This window comes from Pleurodeles waltl, chromosome 10 (genome assembly GCF_031143425.1).
Source record: "Pleurodeles waltl isolate 20211129_DDA chromosome 10, aPleWal1.hap1.20221129, whole genome shotgun sequence".
Lineage (NCBI taxonomy): Eukaryota > Metazoa > Chordata > Amphibia > Caudata > Salamandridae > Pleurodeles > Pleurodeles waltl.
Genome location: NC_090449.1, coordinates 904,726,149 through 904,753,936, shown reverse-complemented (window position 1 = coordinate 904,753,936; position 27,788 = coordinate 904,726,149). Strand labels below are relative to the sequence as shown.

Below are 27,788 nucleotides of genomic sequence, written 5' to 3'. Positions count from 1 at the left end.
TTCATCATTATTTGGTCCTGCAATGCCTGTACTGTCTTGTTCTCCATGTCTTCTATTACAAAATAAATACTTCCTCATTTCTATATTAACTTTTTTCCTATTAAGTAAGCCTGTTTCCTTTGTGGCATGTTCAAACCTTTTAAATCTTCTGCATTTCTAAGGGGAGTTAGGTTTTTGAACTATTTTAATCTAAAACCCTAAAATAATAAATTCCTTTGAGGTGTACATTCCAACACAACACTCAAACAGTTCAGAATAACCCAGGAACACTATGTACCACACCACATTTCCTAGGCCATCAGAAGCTTCACAGATGTAGGTACAAATGTAGGAGGAGGGACAATGCTTCATGCTGTAAATATGAAGAAAGAACACAATAAAACACACACAATGGAGTAGATTAAAAGAAATAAAACAGTCACCCCAAACAAAGGGTCAATAAACTAAAGTAGCCACAGTGTCTGAACGTAGCTCAAGAGCAGGTTCTTTGCAGTAGCTTAAACAAACTAAATTCCAATTATTACTGCTGTAATAAATTAAAGTAGATGCATGTCCAAGGAAAGTCACATAACATAACATTGCCAGAGTTTCCAGAACAAGCAGAGCCAATGTCTACTTCAGAAGTAAGTTGTACAGATATTTTTCTCTATTGCAATTAGTGAGGCATGCAAAAATGTGAAAGTTTTGTGGTGCTGTAATACTGCGCCTACCCATAAAAGATGAAAAATACACCTCTGATAATATTTACAGTATTGACTAACCATAAGTTTACCACCTGGTAGACTTCATCTTTCCAGACACAGAATGGTAGCCCTTGTAAATAATTTTATCACAGATAACTCAGGGACTGTTTGCGGACTTTGTTCCTCCTTTGCTTCGCCAATGAACATTTCACAGTCTGCACTGCAGTGGTTATATTACCAGCACTGCAGTTGGAGGTGGCAAAATGCCTATGGGCATGATGTGGAGGGGAGAGAAAGAACGGCGGGCACCCCGCCCTCCCCTCCGGTGGTAAAAACATAGAAGAAAAAACACAAATTACTGCAGGAAAAACAGTGACATTGAGAGTGTATTGGTGTTTGCCCCATGATGAAATGAACACAAATCCTTAGGGATGCATTTTCGGTAGCACAATGACACAACAGCTCAAATTGACCGCACACACATTCCTGCCAAGAGGATCTTGGCAATATGATGCATTTTATCAGAATGTTGCATGTGCTGCACCAAAAGAATGTGCATTGTTCACCAAGCCTTGTGCAGAGTCTGAAGAAAATACACTCAAGACCTTGTTGCCCCAGGCTGTTCATTGCCAGCTATGATAAGGACTGGTTGCATGAGCTCTGGTAACTTGAGATGATTTACTTTCCAATAGAGCATGTTCTTAACAGGAACAACAAGGGCAGAGACCACCTTCAGCACACCTACATTGCCACAGTAATCAACAGTGAAGCATATATTCTTGTGCCAAGCATTATTAAAAAACATTTCCAACTTTCTTAATACCACCTCTCTATCCATCAAATTGCAGTTTGTACTTGTGTGAAGTGAACGCAAACAGAGTAGGTTATACCCATGCAGGGTATGTCACTCCATTGACATCTTGTTAGGGGCAGCTCCTTGGCAATGGCAAAAGAGCATTGCCCCCCCCGGCTAAGAGCCAGCAGCTTGGTCTGATGCTCAAACACTGCGTAGGAGCTGTGTAACACAGTCGGGTTGGAGAAACCTAAGTGTGCATGTCAGTTTGGGCGGCTGAAGATGGCCGGCCAAATTGACCTGCGCACTTAGTGCACTCATTCCACTCCTCTTTCCCCATCCCCTTTGCCCAGCTCCACCCCACCCTTCACACGCTCGCTGCACCAGCAGCTGAAAAATAAAACAATGGTAAATTATTTACTAGGATGTAGTTGAAATCTGGGTTATTGACTGACAGCAAAAACATCTGCACTTCATTCACAAAGCTTTTCAGATGAAGGACATAAGGTAAGCATGGCGAGAAATTAATATGCAATAGCACAATTTACATAATTGCTCCGTTTGGCTTTACCTCTTATTATGTAATTTGAATCTGTGTTTTTAGGAAACCAAAATTTCAGTACAAACTTTAAAAAGCAGTAATGGAATACTTCATTTCAGAATATTTTGAGCTCTAATTTTTGTGATTCTTCTAAACGAATTCTACTTATCCAAAAAGTGCATTTCAACTGCCTGCTCTTGTTAACTCTGTCTACGAAGTACTTTCTTTGAACATCTCCTAGAATGTTGATAGGTCTGCATGGATTTTGTAGCTGTCTTCAGAACACAATACATCATGACTCATCAATAAATAAACCCCAAAGCGTTTTCTGTCCGCTGCCACTCGAAGCCCAATTTAACTTCATCCTAAAAAGTATTCTAAAAGAGCAGTAGATGCGAGTTTAAAAACGTTTGAAAAATTGTCCTGCCTTCTCATTTCGAGTTGCAATCCTAACTCTTGATGAGATGTGTGTGTCCTGATGGCTGTACAGTGGCATCTCCATACCACTTATGCTGCTCCATAAAGGTTATTTCAACCGCCCACAGATATATGCCATTTATAAGAGCATTAACGTAACAAAAACATATTCTTCTTCTTGCAGGTCAATTTGTTCTTTTTACTGAATATAGTGCGAGTTCTGGTGACAAAGCTACGAGATACTCATCGGGCGGAATCCAACATGTACATGAAAGCTGTTAGAGCTACTTTAATTCTGGTGCCTTTACTTGGAATTCAATTTGTGATTATTCCCTGGAGGCCAGAGAACCGACTTGCTGGAGAAATATATGATTACATAATGCATATTTTAATGCATTACCAGGTACTGTTTTTTTGCATGTCCTTTAATCACAAAACTACAATAAATAAGGACTGATGTACTTATTGATGCATTATCATTTTACAATTGAACCGAAATGACATTTTTTTTAAAAAGTATTTAAATATGAGAGCTATAATATTGCTTTGTATTGAAACAATTTTCCATCGATTAAATGTATGTTTTAGACTTTTTTATTCAGTACTGTGAGCGCCAGGTCTCATTCGGAATTCAAATACTATAATCCAGATATTATGCGATCAACTCCACAAATATGGATATTGTATGTGAAGTCAGAAAATCGAAGTTCAGGACCAAAGCCATCCTCAATATGATAAATTAAAATTTGAATGCTTGACCTGAGCTTCTCTGAAAGGTCCACGCTCAACAAAACTCAGGGATCCAATGTAAATAAGCTGTTGTGGCCCCCTTCGCTCGAAAGGAGTGGGGCGGGTGCGGCGCACGCATGCAGGGGGGAATGGCACCTAAAATGTAATAAAATTTAATTAAAAAAAACACTTACCTTTTCGGCCCGCTGCGCTCCTCTTCCCTCCTGGCTGCACACACAGGCTCCCAGCCTGCCCTGCGCCAATCCTGACGCTGCTCAAAGAAGCTTCAGGGTTGGCTGGGAGTGCACTGCCTGGGCGCTCCCAGGCAGACCTGGAGCCTGTGCAGGTTCTCCTCAGCCCAGCAACAGTGTTGCTGAGCTGGAGAGAGCCTACCGTGCATGTGTGTTTGGCCGGCCTGAGCCAGCCGGGGAAGCATACATGCGCAGTGAGTGTTGAACACTCCCTCTCACAGCTCCTCACCCCAGATGCCCCGCCCCTTTCACAACGAGGAGATAATAAACATAGTTTATTATGCCCTTGTTGTGAAAGTTTTGCAGCTTCTGCTGCTGGTGTGGGGGGGGGGGGATGGTGACGCTCCTCCACCCAAACGGATGAGCAGCCCCTGTAAATAAAGTATAATTCCATGCTGAAAACGTGTTTGCCTTTAATACGCGTCTCCTTGAAAATGCCAGTAGAATGCAGATTAGAAAGGACTTCTTGGGGAGTGGAAATGCCTTCGACAGTCCCTGGCACAAAATTATACTGGCATAGTACATCAGCCGGGATACATTTCATCCAATAAAAATATCGTCCACACTGACTTTCACTGCATTGTCAGTGCCTGCCAAGCACAAGATTTGCCTTTACCTGCACCTTTTTGCTTGCAAAAGACTCATGCCCAGATTTACAAATGCTTTAAGTCAGGTTTGTGTTACTTTTCTAATGCACACCAAGCACAAATGTTCAGGTGGGACTTACAATCAAGCAAAAATCGTGATTTGTGTTGATTGTAACTCAAAATAACACAAAGCTGCACCATGCATTGCCTTGCATTACTTTGCATCACGGGGATGTTCAATGGGAGATGCATGGGTATTCCCATAGAACTACCCAGGGGCACTGACATTAGACAAAGTCATGTGCTTCCTTGAGGCAGGTGTAACGAAGAGAAATAATTTCATTTCTACTTGTTTTTCCCACTTTGCATATGTGTTTATTGTACCACACACCTACAAAGTGGGGAAAAAACTTAAAGCATAGTTTTTGCAATGAAAGGGACTCCTTCCTGTTTGAAGGTGGTTTATTAGTAGGGGTTGTGGGGTCCCACCACTAGTAATAAGGCCACAATGACAATATAAGGTCCAGTAAAGGTCTCAATAAATTAGTCCGTTTCTCAACTCTTGGTAGCTGGCAACGACCAGGCAGGCGTAACTTAGGTAGACAGGTTAAAAATACCAATACATTAAATAAGTAAGATACAGCACACAATAAAAATCCAACCTCAATGTATAAATATAGGAAATATTTTTATGGGTAAAATGACACCAAAATGACAAAAATCCAATGTAGGGAACCAGAGATGTGATTTTTTAAAAGAACAAATAAAATAAATGTGCTTTCTAGTGCTTAAAAGCCAATAGCGCCAACTGGGATACCAGGTCACACTTGACAGAGACCAAGTCAAAGTTTGAGGCCGACTTTAGTGGAGCCCAACTCAGAAACACTAAGGAGGAGGCCTCGTCAAAATTTTACCTTCTGTCCTAGTCATTTGTCTGAAACTTTTTCTTTCACTGTTGTGCGAGGCTCCTCGTCAAGCCGGCGTGCGAGACAGTGACAGTGGCTTGATCTAGTGTGATGCCTCAGTCAACTCCTGGAAGTCTAGTGGATGATGAAAAGCTCCAGGGCTTCAGCAGGACAAATCTGGATTTCAGGCCTGGTCGCCGTTTGACACTGGAGACTTGACTCTTGTTGATGGGTTGATCACCTTATGGAGCTTTTTCCCAAAAATTCTCCAATCTTCTCCAAACTTTTGGATCTTCTTCCAAAAGTTTGACTTTGGGTCGCCAAGTATCTGAAACACAAAACCAAGGGTCTAAAAGCTCTGAGATGGTCCGTGGAATGTTGCGACTACGTTTCCCAGAATGCACCTAGCTAATTGCTTCAAAGGCCTCTACAGACTGTCCAGCTGGGTTCTTCTTGATGCAGATGGTGCACGTGGAGCTCTGTTAACCTGTTGCTGTTAGAGAGTTCACTCCACTTCTTGAAACAAGACATAGGGGGTCATTCCAAACCCTGGTGGTCATCGACCGCCAGGGTGGATGACCACGGAACAGGCTGGCTGTGCTTCATTTGGGTTTCCCGCCGGATTTCCCCCGGCTGGGAGAATCCTCCAGCGCCGCCATGGGGATTCCGACCCCCTTCCCGCCATCCTGTTTCTGGCGGTTTTTACGGCCAGGAACAGGATGGCGGGAACGGGTGTCGTGGGGCCCCTGGGAGCCCCTGCACTGCCCATGCCTCTGGCATGGGCAGTGCAGGGGCCCCCTAACAGGGCCCCAGCATGATTTTCACTGTCTGCATAGCACCCGTCGCACCCCTGCAACACCGCCGGCTCCATTCGGAGCCGGCCTCTGTGTTGCAGGGCCTTTCCCGCTGGGCCGGCAGGCGCTCCTTTGGCGGGCGCCCGCCAGCCCAGCGCGAAAGCCAGAATGGCCTCCGCGGTCTTTTGACCGCGGAGCGGGCAAATGGCGGTGACCTCATGGCGGGCGGCTACCGCCGCCCGCCGCGGTCAGAATGGCCGCCATAGTCCTTAGGGCTTTAGTTCTACAGTGAGCAGCGGGTGCAGTCATCCAGAGTGCAGTCCTTTGAGGTGCATACCATGGTTCCAGCAGGGCAGTCCTTCTTCTTCTTGTGGTTTCAAGCTTGGATCTGAGGTGCTGTACAGCTCTCCGATATTTATCCAGTGCTCCTAGGCGATGAGCAGTGGGGCACCACTGACGGATGGGGTACAGGGTGACACTCATATGTATGACAACTTCCTCCAAAGTGTGGCATATTCTTGTCCCAGGAAGCACTAATCTTCTAAATTCCAAAATGTAGAAACTTCCTCCTGGAGTTTGAGATCTAGCTAAGCCATCCCACTGTTGTAACTATATTTCCCTAACACTCCCCTTCCTTCTCCTCTGCTAATCTAATTACTGGGGCTCCCATCTGGCTGAGGAGGCAGGAAGTAGGGGTAAGCCTGTGTTCTGTTATTCCCTCTTTGAACACCAGTTTGGCTACACATCCCCCTTCATGCCTTTTGCTCTGCAGCTTGCAGACCTCCACCCACCAGATGTCCCTTTTTCTCAATGCAGGCCACTTAACATCTCATTAAGACATGTTGGCTCAGCCTGGCAGAGACTGCCCAATCAGAGAAGAGCTACTGTAATGTTGGAAGCACAGAGGGGCATATTCATACTCTGTTTGCACCGAGTTTGCGTCAATAATTTTGACGCAAATTTGGCTCAAACCTTACATCATATTTATACTATGACGCCCGACCCCGCGAACATCAAAATTCCTTGTGTGCGTCATTTTCTGGATGCGGGAAACCACCTTGCGTTAATGACATGCAAGGTAGGCGTTTCCATCCAAAAAATGACTTTAAGGCCTGTGTGCCTTATTTATACTCCTGCGTCATTTTGACGCACAGGAGGGGGCGGGCCTTAAAAAACTGCACCCAGCCTGATGTGCGCTGTTTTTTAACGCCTGGGTCAGGGCAGGCGTTAAGGGACCTGTGGGCTAATTTCCATGGTCTCTGACCATGGAAGCAGTCCACAGGTGCCCTTCCCTGCCCTCAGGGACACCCCCTGATATCCCCACCCACCCCTGGAGGACACCCATGGATGGGGGACCCATCCCAAGTAAGTACAGGTAAGTTGAGGTAAAAAAAACTTTTTTTTTTGTTTTTTTGTAGTGCCATAGTGGTGCCTACCTTGGGCCCCCCTACATGCCACTGTGCCCAGTGGCCATGCCCAGGGGACAAAAGTCCCCTGGGCATGGCCATTGGGCAGGGGGGCATGACTCCTGTCTTTGCTAAGACAGGAGTAATGTCAATGGGGGTTGTGCGTCAAAAAATGGCGAAAGTCCAGTTAGAGCCATGATTTTGGACTCTAACCTGACTTGCACCATTTTTTGATGCACAACCCCCATTTTTCCCTACGCCGGCGCTGCCTGGTTAGGTTTTTTTTTTTTTTTATTTTGACCAGCAACAGCGCCGGCTAATGTCACTCCATAAATAAGGCGCACGCCTGGCGCATTGGAATGGCATTAGCCGGCGGTACATTTTTTTATGCAAACCAGCGCCAGCACTGGTTTGCATAAAAAGTATATATATGGGCCAAAGTCAGTTAACTTCTTTTTCTGTGATGGATATGATAAATCACACAGTAGCAAGTTTTTGGATTTTTTCTAATTATTATTTTAAGTCATTGAATGATAGTTGATATTTTTATCACAGTCCTATCAATTGTTATACTTTAATAAATATTCCCATGTTAACATTTGAGGCTAATGTACCACAGTGTGGACAAACGAAAATAGCAGTTTTTCCACCATCAGGGCATATAAAATATATTTTATAATATCCCTGCTTATAGTTGGAAGACGCCTTACCTCTGGGGCTCCTAGGGAAGAACTTAAGGGGGATCCTAAATGTAAACATAAGGTAGTTCAAGACTTTGGGAGTACTTTTAATTCCAAAGTCGAATTTCTATATAATTTACTTTCAAAAGCAGCCTGCAAAGTAGGGTTGGCTTTAAAATGACAGCAGGCACCACAACAGTGGACTTTAAATGCATTAAATCTACTGGGCTTCTAAACCTACATGCACTACCATACACTAGGGATATACAGATAGATTGCTATGCCAATTGTAATTATGCCTAATTATCATATATTTTAAACAGAGCACTGGCCCTGGGTCTGGTTAGCAGAGCCCAAGATACAGTCAGAGTCAGAAACTAGCAGTATTAGTACAAAATTGGGTTGACCTGAGCACAAATGATGACTTTCTCACACTTCCTGTACAAAAGCTATGCTTCAGACAATGCAGCCACTGTTGCACTATGTTTGCCTTCAGTAGAGTAGCACAGAGAGAAAGACGAACAATGCCACATCTTAGCAGATAAGGTGCTGTTGTGCTCTTTCCCATTCATGCAACACAGCACAGTGCAGCAGGTTTACCTGCTGCCCTGCATTGTGTGATATTTATGTAAGCCAGGGCCACAATCTCTTGTCATCTAAATTTTATGACCAGCACCATGTACTTCCATACATCAGCACCAGTGGACATGATATGAACTGGGCAAAGTGCTGCACAGAATCCAGAAAGGCACATACAGGTGTATAAAACACTTTCTAGTAAGGAACACAAAACATCCGTCTATCATTTCCTACTAAGGCAGCCATCCAAAAGGACGAATTTGCAACATTACCACACATAGGAATCAGCGATGAAAAATGAAGTGAAAAAACATAGCTCTCTACCATAAACACACATATGCAATTACTCAAGAGACACATATGATATATTCACTGCATGAATCTATTCACTTACAGGGTGGTGGTCATGACCACCAGAACAATGCCCAATTGTTCCTGTATCTCATTCAGTCACAGAATATCTTCTTTTATGGCCTGCTGCAGCAAAAGCACAATAAGGCTTGCTTCATCATGTAAACATGAAGTAGGAGTAGCAGTAGCAGGTGATATCAGCTATTGACAAAGCAACAATACCCCTGTGACAGAGTGCAGGTGTTGGATGAAAATCCTAAATAAAATGAAGACACAAATGTCCTACAGTAGACAGATTATGAGTAACTGATATGTTAAGTCAATCACAGTAAGGGCTATATGCATATCCTATCAGCTATGAAGGGCTGTTCAAGTGAAGTGAGAAAAGCAGACTCTTGGTGGCTAGAAACATCTTCCCTCTCCCATACTGCTGTGACAGAACTGCAGATTACAATGAGTGCATTGGTCCAGCAGGTACAAGCCAAGCCTGCTGTATCAGGATGTAGTGGGACCAGACAGGCTGGCATAAAACATGACCATTCTGAGGCATTTTAGATGCACTGGTGTACTGTAATACCAGTGCTGCATACCAGGGTGGGCATCATTGTAATATCTTTCAGGTGATGTTGCTAGATTCAGTGTTGGTGCAACAGGTACGGTCACAGGTACTGTGTGATTTTTAATGTCAGCCTGATAAATGTTTATGATGCCACATTTAAACCTTTGTCTTTGTTTTGAACAGTCTATATCCACTAAGGGATGCCCTCCCATTCATTGCTCCTACAGTTTTTGTGGGTCAGATAAGTATTTTGATTAGCATTGAATGATCATTTATGCTTAGTACATGTCATATATTCCTGGCATCATCATGGACAAACATAGGATGTTAGTGAGGAATTGAGTTCTTGCACATAGTCTAAACACCATCTAGCACACTGTGACGTACTGGTATTAAGAACATATATTTGACAGAATGACCTAACAGCCAACATATGTCAACATTTGCATTTATATATAAGGAATTGTTAGAAATGGGGTCTTTGGTTGGCAGTCAGGTTACCCCCTGTCCAAGCAAGGACCCTCACTCTAGGGTAAAGGATAATCACCCTCACTTAACCCCCACTCACCCTCTTGGTAGCTTGGCACAAGCAGGCAGGCTTAACTTCAGAGTCTAGCTGTAAAGTATTGGTACCAACACACAGTAACTCAGTGAAAATACTACAAAATGACACAACACAGGTATAGAAAAATAAGTAATATTTATCTCAAGTTATGAACTAAAAAGCAAAAAGAGTCTTAAATCCTTAGAAAACAGTGCTAACGCTGTTAGCATGAAAAAGTACCTGGGTTGTGTCAAAATAACACCGCACGGGCGAGTGTGCTTTGGAAAAGGCCTGTGATGCGTCGATTTCTCACTCGCAACTGAGACCGTGCGTCATTCCTCCTCCGGTCAGGTCAGCGTGCGTCCTTTTTCCTCTCCACAGGAGAGCGATGCATCGATCTGGACAGGCACCTCGGGTCCGGGCCGGCTTTGTGTTGTTTTTCCATGCCCAGAGAGGTTTGCATCGAAAATTCTGCTGCATGGCCCACACTATGTGGGTTGCGATGTTATCAGCCTCTGTCAGAGAGTGTTGCGTGTCGTTTCTCCAGCCGCATGCATCAGTCTTCCAGCCGCGATGCAGGTGGAGTGTAGATCTCATCCGCGAAGCCGTCGGCGTGTCATTTCTCAGCCTAGTCTCAGAAGGTGCGTCAAATTATCACCTGCACGGCGGTGTGTGCGTGGATTTTCAGTCTTGGTCTGCCAGCTTCACCTTTCAAGGGCCCAGAAACTGGATAGGTCACCACTTGGCAGGACAGGAGTCTCAGCAGAGAGTTCAGGTGCTGGCAGGGGAAGTCTTTGATGGCCCTGAGACTTCAACAACAGAAGGCAAGCTCAGGACAAGCCCTTGGAGATTTCTCCATAAGCAGGAATGCACAACAGAGTCCAGTCTTTGTCCCCTTGCACAGGCAGAAGCAGCAACTGCAGGATAGCTCCACAAAGCACAGTCACAGGCAGGGTAACACTTCTCCTCAGCTCTTCTCCAGGCAGAGGTTCCCCTTGATTTCCAGAAGTGATCTAACTTTTCAGGGGTTTGGCTGCTCTTCTTATACCCATTTTGGCCTCTGAAGTAGGTCTACTTCAAAGGAAAGTCTCTCTCGCTTGTGATATCCTGCCTTGCCCAGGGCAGGCCCCAGACACACACCAGGGGGTTGGAGACTGCATTGTGTGAGGGCAGACACAGCCCTTTAAGGTGTAAGTGACCAATCCTCCCCTCCCTTCTAGCACAGATGGCTCATCAGGATATGCAGGGTACACCCCAGCTCCCTTTGTGTCACTGTCTAGAGAGAGGTGCAAACAGCCCAACTGTCAAACTAACCCAGACAAGGAATCCACATGGGATGCATACTTTCTAAAAGTGGCATTTTTAAACACACAATCTCAACACCAACTTTACTAAAATATGTAATTGCGAGTTCAGAGACCCCAAACTCCACATGTCCATCTGCTCCCAAAGGGAATCTACATTTAATCATATTTAAAGGTAGTGCACATGTTAACCAATGAGAGAGATAGACCTTGCAATAGTGAAAAACGAATTTGGCAGTATTTCACTCTCAGGACATATAAAACACATTAGTATATCCTACCTTAAACATACACTGCACTCTGCCCATGGGAATACCTAGTGCCTACATTATGGGTGTCTTACATGTAAGAAAGGGAAGGTTTAGGCCTGGCAAGTGAATACACTTGCCAAGTCGAATTGGCAGTTTAAAACTGCACATAGACACTGCAGTGGCAGGTCTGAGCCACACAGGTCTTAGTTACAGGGCTACTAAGGTGGGTGGCACAACCAGGGCTGCAGGCCCACTAGTAGTATTTGATTTACAGGGCCTGGGCACCTCTAGTGCACTGTACTATGGACTTACCAGTAAATCAAATATGCCAATCAGGGAAATCCAATTACACATACATTTTACATAGGAGCACTTGCAGTTTAGCACTGGATAGCAGTGGTAAAGATCCCAGAGTAAAAAAAACAGCAAAAACAGAGTCCAGCACGCATCAACAACCTGGGAAACAGAGGCAAAAAGTTAGGGGAGACCACGCCAAGGATGCCAAGTCTAACAGGAATGTAGTATGTATTTCTACAAAGAAGGTGCCTTAATTCTCATCTGTGTAAGTAGCTAGATATAGGAAGTGAGTGGATAGATGGTTTAGATGGACCTCCACCAACAAGGGGTATTTCATGTACAGTATGTGTCTATTTGATTGTGTAGGTTCTGGTACGTTTGGCAGCCAAGTATATTATTTAAATGTGTATCCAAGTTATGTTTTTGCTCATTACGTACAGTGTGATTACAGGATGAGCATCATATTAGCTTAATTTATTTTTTTCTGTTGGTAGGACATCGGTCCAGTATTTTTGTGCATTGTACATACTAATCACTAGAGTGACTTCAATTCACAATCCAGTGTCTGTTGCGCTTTGATCCACTGGTGGATACCCACACGCTGGGCCCTTGTTTTTCCATACAAAGTAATTATGACTTTCTCTATTGCCTTACCTAACCTGCATACTACAGTTTCAAAACTTGAGGAGTGAAGCATGCATCATGGCATTCAAGTACAATCGTTTGTGAAAACGTTCTGGAGTCATATAAGAGTTTATAATTTCTGCTGTGTAGGCCACACCGGTTTATAAACACCTGGGTGTTTGTGCTTGATACACACAAAGGGGCATAAGCCCAATATTTGGGTGGAATGGATTTGCCAGCAGATTGGAAGTTCTCTTGGTGTGACAGTTGTGCTCTATACTGAATAGGCACACATGTGAAAGGTGCAAATGGGCTAAAGGCCTGCAGCACCCATTTTGTGGACTGGACGTTGCACCAATTCAACTTTTGAGGGTTTGTGGTCAGTATCAGTAGTGGTCTTTTTATATGGCCCCTCGGGATTGGAAATGTTAAGACGTCCTCTCTGTTTCTCAGTTTTCTAAAATTATCTGTAGTACCAATGTTTACTTGGTATGAATAAGCTTCCTTCAAAGGCCAAACAGGTTGTGAGACCGTTTTGCTATCCATTTTATGTCTGGCACATCCTGGCACAGGGTATATTATACCACTGGTGTGTCCTTTGGATGCCTCAATTAGCCTTTTCAGGTCTGCTTCATGAATTAAACAATAATTGCTTTCGGTGCTATGGATTTCTGTATGAAGTATATATAGTGCATTTGGATGATTTCTTGGACAACCTAGTTAATTTTCTAATTAAACAGAACTGACTGTTGACGTTAGCTCCTTTCTCAACCTGTTACCCATTATTGTCCATTCATTTTTTACTTACTATTGCCAGTTTCAGGTGTTGTTTGCGCTTTCTATTACTTACTAGACGATATTCTGCCGTTTCACCTCCACAGTCATTACTGTTTAACTCTTTAAGTATGTGCGTTTCGAGAAGTACCTCAAAATATTTTCAGTAACATTCAATACAGTTTCACTCGTTTCCAGCGGTATCTGAGACACTGGTAGTGTGGGACATGGCATGAATATACAGACGTAATGTGTTCTTCTCTTATGACCAAGAGAGCACAATTGAAATGTTATATTATCAAAGAAAAGAAATAAAATCGATGCTATCCATACTGAATTTTAACAAACTCAATTCATGAAAGTACACTACACATTTCTATAACATTTAATATTTCGGTTAAAACTAATCACACATGTAATTTCAATATTTGCTTTCAGTATTTCCTTCATCCCTGAATACTGAGGCAAAATAGAAAGTTTGATTTAATTTGCAAAGTATATGAGTGTGCCAAAATCTGTTTTTTTAAAAGTCGTTTTAGAGTTTGGCAGTTTTATGGCGAGAATCTAGATGCCTAAATTACTTCAAAGCTCTAATATGTCAAGTGCGTTATGAAGTTTCCATACAGCTTTGAATAAAAAAGGACCTGAGTGGAAGCAGATGTTTGATGTTCTCTTTCGTTTGATCATACAGTCTCGAGAAAAGGTTCCACGATTCTATCACCTCCATAAAGCGCACCCTACCCATTAATCTTACAACATGTCATCTTATTTCCAGATTGAATAGGTTTTGCATATGCTGGTAGTTACCATACTAAACAAATAGGGCATTTTGATGACTACCAACAACTACAAAGTCTGTACGATGTACAGCAGGTTTCTTTGTAGGAAATGATTGCACATTTTTTATGCGATGATTTCTTAGGGAATGCTGGTTTCAATAAATTGATATGACTTACACATCAAGGCACTAATTTACCGTGGCCCTGTGTGTATGAATGGTACAATACAGGGATTATGCAGTACTGTGCATGGTGTGTGTGTGTTATATACATGTGCTGGGTGTATGTATGCCTGGGAATGGTACAGTACATGGAGATGTAGTGCTGTGGTGTATGTGTGTGTTATATGATTGTGCTGGGTGTACGTGTGCCTGTCAAGATACAATCCATGAAAGATTCTGGGTTCCATTTTGGGAGTCACAGGGCTAACTTGAGGAACATGTGGAAAGAGGAGCCTTCTCAGATAGGTCTGTAGACTGCTAAATTCCTGTGAGCTGGGTGGACCCAACTGGAAAAAGGGATACTTCAAACAGTGTGACCTGGGAAGGAGCCTGGACATATCTCAGGAAGCAGATGGGAGGAATAATATAATTATAAAGAGCAGAGCTTAGGTCCTGGGGTAAACGTTTCATAGACATATCACTGTGACTGGCACCCTGATGTGAACCTCTAGTCACTCCCATGGGCTGTGTGATTCAACCTTGCTCTTGCTGTGACAGACTGCTTTCTGGAGGAAGGTCAGGGCAGAGGAGAGGGCACCTCAAAAGGAAGCAGAGCCCAGATTTGAACTTCAAAGACTCTTTATCAGGTTTTGTGTCTGGAAATGGGCTATAAAAGGGGGAGCTAGAGGCCCTTAAAATTGTCAACTGTCAAGCACCCAGGCCCGATGTGCTAGGAGGAGATGTTCTGCAAGACTTCTGTCTGTCACCGGGACTGAGGGATGAGGCCTGCTAGTCCCCCAGCAGGGTGAGGGGACATCACCCAGGGAATCTCAGATCACATGTCTCTTGAGTTTGGAGCAACAAGACTGGTGTTTGCTCTAAGGAAGAGGAGAGTGTTAAATGGAGTAATGTCCAGTGAGGGATCCTGGCAACTGGATCCCTGTAGCAAGGTGTGAGAAGATGGCTGCTGCATGAATCAGGTCATTGTCCATGTGCAGGGTAACGTTGGCGATCCTCGTATGCCAAAGGAGTGCTGGCATGAAATGAGCTGTGAACATTGCTGCATAGATGGGGTTGTTGCATGTGTGCAGGTTCCAAGTCTGTGACCCTGTATGCTTGGTGGAGCCACTGGGAAGATCACTGCCATGCCGATCAGGCCTTAGCCCATGTGCGGAGTGATGTCAGCAAACCCGTATGCTAGGTGAGGCCACCGTGAAGGTTTCTGCTATGCTGATAGCCCATGTTTAGAGTGAGGATGGTGACCCCTTATGCTGAGGGAAGGGGCACCAGGGAAAGGGAAGGAGTGTGGTCTGGTCAAGGCTGTCATCGAGAGGAGGAGGCCATCATGGTGACCCATGCGGGCCCATACCCTGACTGAAGACCAGCAACAGGAGCATCAAATCCCCTACCCCCCCACCTGTGGGAATCCAGGACTCTCCTTTCCATGGCCTCCACAAGACCATGTGTGAGGACCTCAAGGACACTCAAATGCTGCTGTGGCTTCAGAGCCTACAAAAGGGTGTACTCAGAGACTCAGGTTGTGCAGGTCTCTGATGGTGCGGGTAAGAGTGATTTATGGGCCACACAGCCCTGGAGGAGCTTGACTGCCATATAGAACTTCTGCACTAGAACACTTTTGACTTTGATAAAAGCTGAAGTGGGACTCCAGAGACTCTGTCAGTGGGGCTTAACCTGAATGTCGTCTATAGTGAATGGGATATTACCACTAGCAAGAGGGAAATGGTACTAGGATACCTGCCTGTTAAAACACTACAGCTCTGAATTCAGGGAACTGTTTGTATTGTTGTGAATGCCATATTTTACATTGTGTTGGTATATAAATAATAATTTTCTTATCAAACCAAGTTTTTGATTGGGCAATCATTTATTTATGCTGCTGAACATATTTTGAGTTGTGAGGCTGTGTTCATCTCCCTTGTGTCCTCCTCCCCCAAAGAAACATTGTTCTGCTCGGCCTTTGCTACCACTGAGAGTCAAGTACTGATGTAGTACTTTGCCTAGTTACCCAGGACCCAAAGTAGGTCAAACTCCACGACATAAGAAGTAATAGGCCTCATCCCCCACAGTTGCCCCCAATATCTCCTGCTTGCCCCGTGTCACTCTGAACGGGGTTCTGACAGTGTGTCACTGGATATTACTTAGGTGGATCAGAGCAAACATTCATAGGTTTTGACCTAAAGCCCTACCTACTGAGATAACAACACCAGTCTCTGCATTAAAAATAAGCCCTCATTGAAGCAGGCATTAATAAGGAGAAATATATTCATTTCTCAAAAAAAACACACGTGGCATGCTTGCTGAAGGATCCTTCCATGTTTGGCTAGACATAGAATTCTGTACTAGAAGTGTATACTTTCAGTGGAAAGCCTATGATAAATAGCAAACACTGACATCTGTGCGGCCCTGCAGCACACAAGACAGCATTTTAGAACAACAGCACAGGGGATGATATCAGCAGCAGGCCAACCTTAATAGGTATAGCTCTCTGCTGTGTTTTCCCTCTAGAGTAACAGAGTACAGTAAACCTGGCTGGTGTACTGCATGCCATAAAAAGTATTAATACTGTCCCTCGTTTTGCATAATGCGTGTAACCTTTCTAATTTCCAGTGTCTATCAAGAATCCTTTTTATATGTTGGTATAGGATGACTCACAGTCAGAGGTGTTGATGTCAATGGGAACGTCTAAACCTACATTATGTTATGTTTGAAGAATTCCACCTTTTAGCATTTTTTGCATGTTCATCCGATATTTTATTACTTTTTGTGTTTTGCATTCTATTGATTTAGTGCAGCTATCATGTGACCTAGTAAAAAGTAGAGTTTTTGTTTTCTAATTGGCAAAAATGTTTTTCCCGTAAGAGAGTAGATTCCCTGCTCAGCTGCCACACTGCACACATGGATAGGGACGGAAAAGGAAGAAGCTATTATAGCCACCTTCAAAAAAAGAACACGGCTTCTGAATGTATGTCCTAAAACCACCTATGCAGCAGAATGCTCATTCACTCATGAAGAGTAATGCGTCAATAAATTGTAAGTTATGAATAGTAAATTTTATTAAAACACACATTTACAGACAGCATTCAGGTACCAAAACCTGTAAAGAACACTGGTGGGGATTGATTTATGTTACCTTGTACACTTCTTGCAGTTATTTGATACAGCATAATGTATTCCTATTGTCACTCACGTAAACATCTCCATGGGGGTATATATGCACTGCCTCTAGTACCTCAGAACTCACTAGATGACTATAGAGAAAATGGCTGGGGAAAGAAAAGAACTTGTGCTGTCTTTAGAAGAGAAATAGGAGCCTAAGGCTTGTGGGTCTGAGAAGAAACAGAGACCAAAGGTTTAGTATAATTACACATTGAGAGGTCCACCAGACAAGCCATGCTCATTGAACTGCAATGGAGCTGCTGTAGTAAAGATATTTTCCTATTGTAAAGGGTCCACTACTCATTAAACACAAGTCTTCAAGACACACAATCCAGGTTCAAGTCAGTGTGATCAGCAGCTTATTGTAATTGAACTTGCAATATATCACCACAGATCTAATACTATCAAACCACTTTAATGAACCAACTCAATGTTATTGATAGCTTTAAGTTATTTTTGTCCCGCCAAGAGACTGGACACTCAGGTCCTGTCCTCTTCAAGCTGAAGGTCCAGTGGCTATACCCTGTTGTCCTAAATGTATTGAGTTAGCTCACTGGGATTTGGCACAATTTCTAAGGTTAGTGAAACATGTAGTTCCTCACTTAATGGATTCCATTAGTGGTTTAAACCCAAATCTTTTGAACTCATGTTCCCCAGTGAGTCATTTATTCCATTTTGTTATTTTTTAATATCTTTTCAGTGACTCGGTTATGGCATTTAAGTTACGCGCATATTAACTGGAGTGTTGATTGGCTAACTGCTGTACACAAGTGACATACATAAATGAGAATATCTCAGGTTGTTTGGACCTTGTGCTAACCCAAATCAAGACTACTGCTGTTCTACCCGTTAGCCTAACATGCTGACTCAGCATAATGAGAATGCTACTAATACACACAAACAGTACATACACTGTTATAACAAGGGATTGAACCCAAAACCACCAACAATCGACTCAGTAAACTGAAAGTGTATATGTAATTTTAAAGAAATATATATATGTATGTAAATATAAATGTATATACATATGCATATACATTTACAAATATATATATACTTGTTTGAGTCACTTCTTTCTTGGATATATATATATATATATATATATATATATATATATATATATATATATATATCCAAGAAAGAAGTGACTCAAACAGATGATCTCACCAAAGAACAAAAATATATTTCTACTACAACGTTTCAGCTTCTGCCTTCTTCAGGTAGTACAAGATAGTTTGCTCAGTGGCTGCACAGCTGATACTGCTAGATATTTAAAAAGCCTCATGAGTGAAGATTCCAATTGGAAAGTGGAATCAATGCAGTCCTGAGAACAGTTCAGATATGCAGAAATCAAGTGGTAACCATCTTGTACTACCTGAGGAAGGCGGAAGCTGAAAGGTAGTGGAAATCTATTTTTGTTCTTTGGAGAGATCATCTGTTTGAGTCACTTCTTTCTTGGATATTACATTTTCTTGTGACTCATTGCATCCTTTGGGTTCCAGATTTTTGCCCTGGCTGGCTGCTGTTTTCTTGTGGTCCTTCATCTTCTTAAATTGTGTCTGCTAAAAACAGGAGAACATCTACACACCTCCACAAGAGAAGTATTTCCAGGATTCACATACTGAGATCAGAACTTAGAAGAACAAACAATGGGACCCCACCTCAATCAGCTATGAAAAAATGTGCACATGAAAACTGGAAGCTCTAATGGAAGCTCTGCTGTATCACATTTCAAGGAAGCTAGGTAAAAATGTACTGGTATGACAGGAACCGACACTTCTAAGGCTGCACACAAACAGTAAAGCAATCATGGATGGCTCTGAAGGTTCATTTGTAACACCAGGGTTCAGGTATAGATACAGGGAGAAGACTCTGATTGCTGCTCTCTCTCTCAACCCATCCCGAGGATGAGAGATGTCTTACAGGAGGAAATGAAAAGGTGAGAATACAATTGCAGGTGTGGTTCACAGAAAGAAACATACTAAGCTGCATTGAGAAAAGCAGGAAGTGTTTGGACCCAATATTAAAACTATAGCTTACAGGCCTCAAAAACATTACACTGATTAAATAAAATTAAATTTGCTTCATATTGAACAGAATAAGCTTGTTCAGGCTTTTAGACATCTCAGCAACTGAAGCTACCCTTATATTAGAGAAGTGTTTACAAACTAGGTACCAAGGATGGCTTTCATTTAGGTTCAGTTTACTGAGTCAATTGTTGGTGATTTTGAGTTCAATCCTTTGTTATGACAGTGTATATATTGTTTGTGTGCATTACTGTGACACTGTCTGTTAGAAATGGGGCTTCTGGTTGGCTAGGGTATGAACCTCAGCCAGGCAGAACTTACCCACTCTAGTCAGGGCAAGGGAGTTATACGTCCAAGATAACCCCTGCTCACCCCCTTGGTAGCTTGGCACGAGCAGTCAGGCTTAACCCAGAGGCAATGTGTAAAGCGTTTGCACAACACACACAACACACGTGACACAATATCCCCACCACAAAGGAAACACAACACCAGATTATATGAAAATATACTGTATTGTACACAAGGCAATTATCAGACCAAACATCACATATCAGTACTATCCTGCTACCTTAGCAGTTGTCAGAACGTTACACATTAGTTACTCTGCAACCTAGCAGTAGTCACACATTACACACAGGTTACTCAGTATTCTGCAACATAAGCAGTAGTCAGGAAAACACGTTATTACATCACAGCACTTTTCATAAGAATATCATAAAATGCCCATAGTAGGAACATTAGAAAACATATGGCAAGTTAGAAAAACATATTAGCAAGCATGTCCATAAAAGGAACATTTGCATACACATATGTAAAAACATTAAACGCAGGTAGGTAATATATGAATCAAACAAAAGTCTGTAGAAAGAACTTTGGATTGCAACTATATTGGTCCTTTAAACAGTACCTGGTTGGATGAAGGCACCTCCAGTACCTAGAAGGCGAACAATGGGGCCCCCGGCGCTTCTATGCGCAAAACGGGGGCCTCCCTTATACTCTGGGGTCAGGGGAGGGCGACATGCACCTCCTCTCTTTTATAGACAGGCCCCTCCGGGGACCGGGATTACTGGGGGCCCCCCAGGGCCTCAACTGGCCCTCACGAGGGGGGCCAAAGCCAGCAAAAACAACTTAGGGCAGGAGGGGGGACCACGCACCCCCTCCGGTTTAATGACAGGCACCTCCCGGGACCTGTGATCTCTGGGGGCCCCCCGGGCCTCCACTGGCCCTTCCACCAAGCTGGGGGGGGCACAATAATGCCCATTTTACCTAACAGCAGAAAAGGAGCATCCTGCTCCTAACGCAGAGGCCAGGGGGAAGGGGGCACTCCCCACGCCTTCCCCTTGTCCTGCCGTGAAGCCACAAGAAGATCGGACCCCTTCTGGGGCCCGAGCAGACACTTGCCTGCACCCGATGCGGTGCGTGAGTGTTCTTCCAGCTTCCTGGGCCACTGCGGTGATCTTATTTAAAGGGGCGCAATGCAGCAAGGAGCCTACAAGCTCCCAAGGCTTCACAAGCGCACTGCAATCAGCGCTATGGCAGCCGCAACCACGGAGAAGCACCCCTCGTGAAGAAATGGATGCAGGGGCCACAGCACCCTGCCCCTGGGGAGCAGAATCTTAAGACAAGGTCCTCAGGTGGAGGGCCCAGCTACAGGCCAGCACAAGGGAAAGGTAGCAAGTGGTAAGTCCTTCACAGTGACCAGGCAGATCACAAGTCAGCACAGCAGCAGCAGTCCATGGCGGTTCCTGGTGAGTCCTTTCAGCCTTTGGTGTCCAGTTCCAAGATGATTCCAAGAGTCTCCAAATTGTGGGGACAATTTCCCTGTACTTATAGTCAGTTCTTACAGTGTTTTACAATGGTAGGGAGAGGAGGTTACAGCCAGTTACAACTGGTTCTGGGAGTGCCCCCTCTCTCCTTTCAGCACAGGCTCCAAACATCAGTGGGGGGTTAACGACCCTATTGTGTGAGGCCAGGGCACAGTCTTTACAAATGCAGGTGTGCCCCGTCTCTCCCTTTTCTCAGCCCAGGAAGACTATTCAGTATGCAGATGCACCTCTGTGACACCTCCACCCTCCTTGTGTACAGGCTGTCTGAAAAGTATGCACAAAGCCCTAACTGTCACTCTGCCCAGACGTGGATTGGAGTCAAGCTGCAAAACACCAGAGTCATAAGCACAGATAAATGCTCACTTTCTAGAAGTGGCATTTCTGTGGTAGTAATAAAAAATTCACCCACACCAGTAAGCAGCCTTTATTATCACCATCACAACCATACCAAACACGCCTACGCTACCCCTCAAAAATCAGACAATACCCCTTACACATAAGGCAGGGCATTTCTAATACAATCCTATGAGAAGGCAGCACTCACAGCAGTGAGACACCAAGTTAGGCTGTTTGTCACTACTAGGACAGGCCATGCAAAATGGCACATGTCCTGCCTTTCTACATATATGGCACCCTGCCCATAGGGCTAGCTACGGTGTACCTTAGGGGTGACTTACATGTAGTAAAAGGGGAGTTCTGGGCCTGGCAAGTAAATTTAGATGCCAGGTCCTTTTAGCAGAAAACTGCGCACAAAGGCCCTGTGCTAGCAGGCCTGAGACAGGTTTGAAAGTCTACTTCAGTGGGTGGCGCAAGCAGCGCTGCAGGCCCACTAGTAGTATTTAATTTACAGGCCCTGGGTATAGAGATACCACTGTACAAGGGACTTATAGGTAAATTAAATATGCCAATTAGGTATGAGCCAATCATACCAACTTTAGATGGGAGAGCACCCGCACTTTAGCACTGGTCAGCAGTGATGAAGTGCTCAGAGTCCTAGAGCCAACAGCGAGAGGTCAGAAAAACCAGGAGGAAGGAGGCAAAAAGACTGGGGATGACCCTGCGTAAGGCAAAAAGTCCAACACAACCCCCTACCAACCAAAAGCCAGGGGAGAACAATCAATACCTTGATGTACTTCCCTGATTGGGGCGATAGAACAAGGACCCAGGCCCACAACAGCAGGGGCATATTCCAGTTCTTCGCCTTCCTGACTCCACTTGGATCTCTCTGTCAATGCTTCCCAGGCAGCCTAGACCAACACACGGGGATTCTCTAGCTGCCAATGGCCAGAACCAGGCCCCAGGCCATCTAGGAGCCTCTGGTCTCTGAAACCATAACGAGTGGGGCGCGGTAGCCCCAGGTGCAAAGCAACCTGTCTCCACTCCATTTCCAATCAGTTCAGGGGCTCTACTCTGCCACTGATCCACCAACCTAGGGTCCCCACCCATAGGTTCTACAGGGGCTAGAGGAGAGGCTCTCCTCCCTCTACCCCTCCGTCTAGGATCCTGCCCTCCTCTCCTAGGAGGGGTATCACCAGAATCCACACTTGCCAGGGTGCTGGGTACAGCAGCCCTGCACAACTCTCTCGCCAGCCCAGGATCACTACCTGGCGACTGACCACCCAACCTAGGGACGACACCCTTGGTTTGCACCAGGGTCCGGGGCGGGCTTCCCCCTCCCCGAACCCCACTTCCAGAGTCCTGCGTCTCCCCACCTCGGGAAAAGCCACCAGAAGTTTCACACGGAGGGGTGAGCACACTAACCGCCCCCCCAACCAGGTCAGAGTTTACCCCCTGAACCTGTCTATCTAGTCCAGGGACGACACGCTTAGACTGGACCATTGCCCAGCGAACCAGGACTTCCTTGGGAGCACACCTACCCCCTACCAGATCAGAGCTTACCCCCTAAATCTGGCAATCCAACCCAGAGTCACTACCCTGCGGTTGAACCACTGCCTGGCGCACCAGGACTTCCTTGGGAGCACACCTACTCCCCATCAGGTAAGAGTTTACCCCCTGAACCTGATCATCGAACCCAGAGTCACCACCCTGCGGTTGAATCACTGCCTGGCGCACCAGGCTTCCTGGGGGGCACACCTACCCCCCACCAGGGAAACACCTTCCCCAAGGGCCACACAAGAGTCTGGCTGGCGCAGGTCTCCCAACCTCTGCCCGTCTGATAGAGTCTGGATTCCTCCCAGCCCAGAAATGGTCTCCCCAAGGTCATTCCTGGGGGGCTCTGCTCTCAGACCTGACCCCTGACCCTCCAGGTTCTCCACTGGGGCCCGCAGCCCCCTCTCAACCCTATGACTGGATTTCCGCCTCCTCCGCTGTAGAGCGAGACTACCAGACACCAGGACCGGCGGAACGCTATCACCAGCCACCCGCCCAAGTCTTAATGACAAAATGGGGTCCTTCTGAACAGTTGGCCCTACGGCACAGGCTAGGCTCACCTCCTGGCGTTCACTCATGGAACCTTCCAGGACCTGGGACTGGAGCTCGGGTACCATGGGCCTCAGCCCAACCCCATTCCCTCTCCTCTGAGACTAGACATGGGGTGCCTTACCTGCCCCGATACACTGGGACCTACCTGGGACACAAGCCTTTCCCACCACACCTGGTTGGGAGACACCTAAACCACTCTCATTAGGAACACCCCCTAATGCCACACCAGACCCTCTGGTACGCAACCAGAAGTCTGCCTCCTTTGCAAGCTCCCTGGGGTCAGAGAGCTCACACACTGACAAGTGTTGGCGTAACTCTGAAAAACAACAACGAAGCAGGTGCTCTCTGACAATCAGATTAAACAGCCCTTCAAAATTGTTCACTGTGCTACCCTTCACCCATCCATCTAGTGCAATGCAGAAATCCTCCACAAACTCCTCCCAAGACTGGTGGGACAGTTTCTTACCACCCCTAAACCTTTTTCTGTATTCCTCAGGGGGAAAACCATACTTCACAATCAGTGCATTTTTTACAGTGGAGTACCCCTCCCTGTTACTCTCTTCTAGAGTCAGTAGGGCATCCCTCCCCTCCTCAGGAATAAAGCTCCCTAGGCCAGTTCCCCAATCCTTCTCTGAGATCCTGCGCTCTACCAGAGCCCTCTCATATTCCTTTAACCACTGACGTATGTCACCCCCCTCTTGGAACCTAGGTACCTGATCTATGGGTATGTGAGGAACATCTTTGCTACAGCACTGTACATTGCTGCCACCACTGGACTCCACCTGCAGCGCTGGTGAGTCCAGAACCTTCAGACTGCGCTCTAGAGCGAGTCTTTCTCCGGCAAAGGCCCTCTCTGCCTCTGCCATTCTCTCCTGTACTAAGGCCTTCTCTACCTCAGCCCTTCTCTCCTCAACAGCTAGGCGCGCTAACTGCAACTTCAGGTCCCTCTCTTCCCGCCTATCTCTTAGCTCATCAGGCATCAAGGAATGAGAGGTAGCCCTGCTTCTTACACTGGACCCAGCAAGGGACTCCCTATCACTGGGGCCTTCCCTGTCAACTGGCGTCCCCAACCGGTCATTCTCACCCTCCTGATCAGTCTCTCTACCACTCTCTAGGGATGAGGTCTGGGAGCCCTCCCATTGGGAACCCTCGCTACACTCAGGATCCTCTGGGTACTCCCTAAGCACACTCCCTCCCTGGGTATATGTCACAAACCTTTCAAAGAAATTCAGACTAATCCCCTTCTACAGGCAGCCCTCTCTCTCTACAGAACCCCTCTAATTCCTCATGCGTGTAAAACGGCAGGTCCTCTAAATCAAAGGTAAGCCCCATCTTGAAAAGGTACAAATAACTCAACTGTGACAACCACAATACCCAAGCGTGAGAACTGAAAACAGGAAAAATGACCAAAGAGAGAAAGTTAAGAGAAGCCAAACATGTGATGGTCTAAACGCAATCCTTATAGTAAAATAATGAGTCACAATGGTATTGTGCAAGCGCAAGTCTTATCCTCACCGCTGACAACCAATGTTAGAAATGGGGTTTCTGGTTGGGTAGGGTATGCACCTCAGCCAGGCAGAACTTACCCACTCTAGTCAGGGCAAGGGAGTTACACGTCCAAGATAACCCCTGCTGACCCCCTTGGTAGCTTGGCACGGGCAGTCAGGCTTAACCCAGAGGCAATGTGTAAAGCGTTTACACAACACACACAACACACGTGATGCAATATCCCCACCACAAAGGAAACACAACACCAGATTATATGAAAATATACTGTATTGTACACAAGGCAATTATCAGACTAAACATCACATATCAGTAATATCCTGCTACCTTAGCAGTTGTCAGAACGTTACACATTAGTTACTCTGCAACCTAGCAGTAGTCACACATTACACACAGGTTACTCAGTATTCTGCAACATAAGCAGTAGTCAGGAAAACACGTTATTACATCACAGCACCTTTCATAAGAATATCATAAAATGCCCATAGTAGGAACATTAGAAAACATATGGCAAGTTAGAAAAACATATTAGCAAGCATGTCCATAAAAGGAACATTTGCATACACATATGTAAAAACATTAAACGCAGGTAGGTAATATATGAATCAAACAAAAGTCTGTAGAAAGAACTTTGGATTGCAACTATATTGGTCCTTTAAACAGTACCTGGTTGGATGAAGGCACCTCCAGTGCCTAGAAGGCGAACAATGGGGCCCCCGGCGCTCCTATGCGCAAAACGGGAGCCTCCCTTATACTCTGGGGTCAGAGGAGGGCGACATGCACCTCCTCTCTTTTATAGACAGGCCCCTCCGTGAACCGTGATTACTGGGGGCCCCCCAGGGCCTCAACCGGCCCTCACGAGGGGGGCCAAAGCCAGCAAAAACAACTTAGGGCAGGAGGGGGACACTACGCACCCCCTCCGGTTTAATGACAGGCCTCTCCCGGGACCCATGATCTCTGGGGGCCCCCCCCCGGGCCTCCACTGGCCCTTCCACCAAGCTGGGGGGGGCACAATAATGCCTGTTTTACCTAACAGCAGAAAAGGAGCGTCCTGCTCCTAACGCAGAGGCCAGGGGAAAGGGGGCACTCCCCGCACCTTCCCCTGGTCCTTCCGCGAAGCTACAAGAAGATCGGACCCATCCTGGGGCCCGAGCAGACACTCGCCTGCACCCGATGCAGTGCGCGAGTGTTCTTCCAGCTTCCTGGGCCGCTGCGGTGATCTTATTTAAAGGGGCACAATCCAGCAAGGAGCCCACGAGCTCCCAAGGCTCCATAAGCGCGCTGCAATCAGCGCTATGGCAGCCGCAACCACGGAGAAGCACCCCTCGTGAAGAAATGGATGCAGGGGTCAGGGGCCACAGCATCCTGCCCCTGGGGAGCAGAATCTTAAGACAAGGTCCTCAGGTGGAGGGCCCAGCTACAGGCCAGCACAAGGGAAAGGCAGCAAGTGGCAAGTCCTTCACAGTGGCCAGGCAGGTCACAGGTCAGCACAGCAGCAGCAGCAGTCCATGGCGGTTCCTGGTGAGTCCTTTCAGCCTTTGGTGTCCAGTTCCAAGATAATTCCAAGAGTCTCCAAATTGTGGGGAAAATTACCCTATACTCATAGTCAGTTCTTACAGTGTTTTACAATGGTAGGGAGAGGAGGTTACAGCCAGTTACAACTGGTTCTGGGAGTGCCCCCTCTCTCCTTTCAGCACAGGCTCCAAACATCAGTGGGGGGTTAACAACCCTATTGTGTGAGGCCAGGGCACAGTCTTTACAAATGCAGGTGTGCCCCGCCTCTCCCTTTTCTCAGCCCAGGAAGACTATTCAGTATGCAGATGCACCTCTGTGACACCTCCACCCTCCCTGTGTACAGGCTGTCTGAAAAGTATGCACAAAGCCCCAACTGTCACTCTGCCCAGACGTGGATTGGAGTCAAGCTGCAAAACACCAGAGTCATAAGCACAGATAAATGCGCACTTTCTAGATGTGGCATTTCTGTGATAGTAATCAAAAATACACCCACACCAGTAAGCAGCATTTATTATCACAACCATACCAAACACGCCTATGCTACCCCTCATAAATCAGACAATACCCCTTACACATAAGGCAGGGCATTTCAAATGCAATCCTATGAGAAGGCAGCACTCACAGCAGAGAGACACCAAGTTAGGCTGTTTGTCACTACTAGGACAGGCCATGCAATATGGCACATGACCTGCCTTTCTACATACATGGCACCCTGCCCATAGGGCTAGCTACGGCGTACCTTAGGGGTGACTTACATGTAGTAAAAGGGGAGTTCTGGGCCTGGCAAGTAAATTTAGATGCCAGGTCCCTGTGGCAGAAAACTGCGCACACAGGCCCTGCGCTAGCAGGCCTGAGACAGGTTTGAAAGTCTACTTCAGTGGGTGGCGCAAGCAGCGCTGCAGGCCCACTAGTAGTATTTAATTTACAGGCCCTGGGTATAGAGATACCACTGTACAAGGGACTTATAGGTAAATTAAATATGCCAATTAGGTATAAGCCAATCATACCAACTTTAGATGGGAGTGCACCTGCACTTAAGCACTGGTCAGCAGTGATGAAGTGCTCAGAGTCCTAGAGCCAACAGCGAGAGGTCAGAAAAACCAGGAGGAAGGAGGCAAAAAGACTGGGGATGACCCTGCGTAAGGCAAAACGTCCAACACTGTCTATGAACACATATGTATTTATGTATTCTGTTTTTCAGTCCCCTTGTAAATTATTTACTTAAAAGTTTATAAAATACATAAATACAATGCATTTGGAAGCTTTCACATTTTTTAAATATGTTG

General features: G+C 45.5%; 1 protein-coding gene across 2 annotated transcripts in view; it reads left to right on the top strand.

The window, feature by feature from the left end:
* Nucleotides 1–27,788, top strand: part of CALCR (calcitonin receptor) — a 2,320,029-nt gene that overhangs the window by 1,683,677 nt on the left and 608,564 nt on the right. For both annotated transcript variants that reach the window (XM_069211663.1, XM_069211664.1), the window contains one exon: nucleotides 2,619–2,837. In XM_069211663.1, coding sequence (XP_069067764.1) covers nucleotides 2,619–2,837 — 219 coding nt within the window. The remainder of the gene's footprint in view (nucleotides 1–2,618; nucleotides 2,838–27,788) is intronic.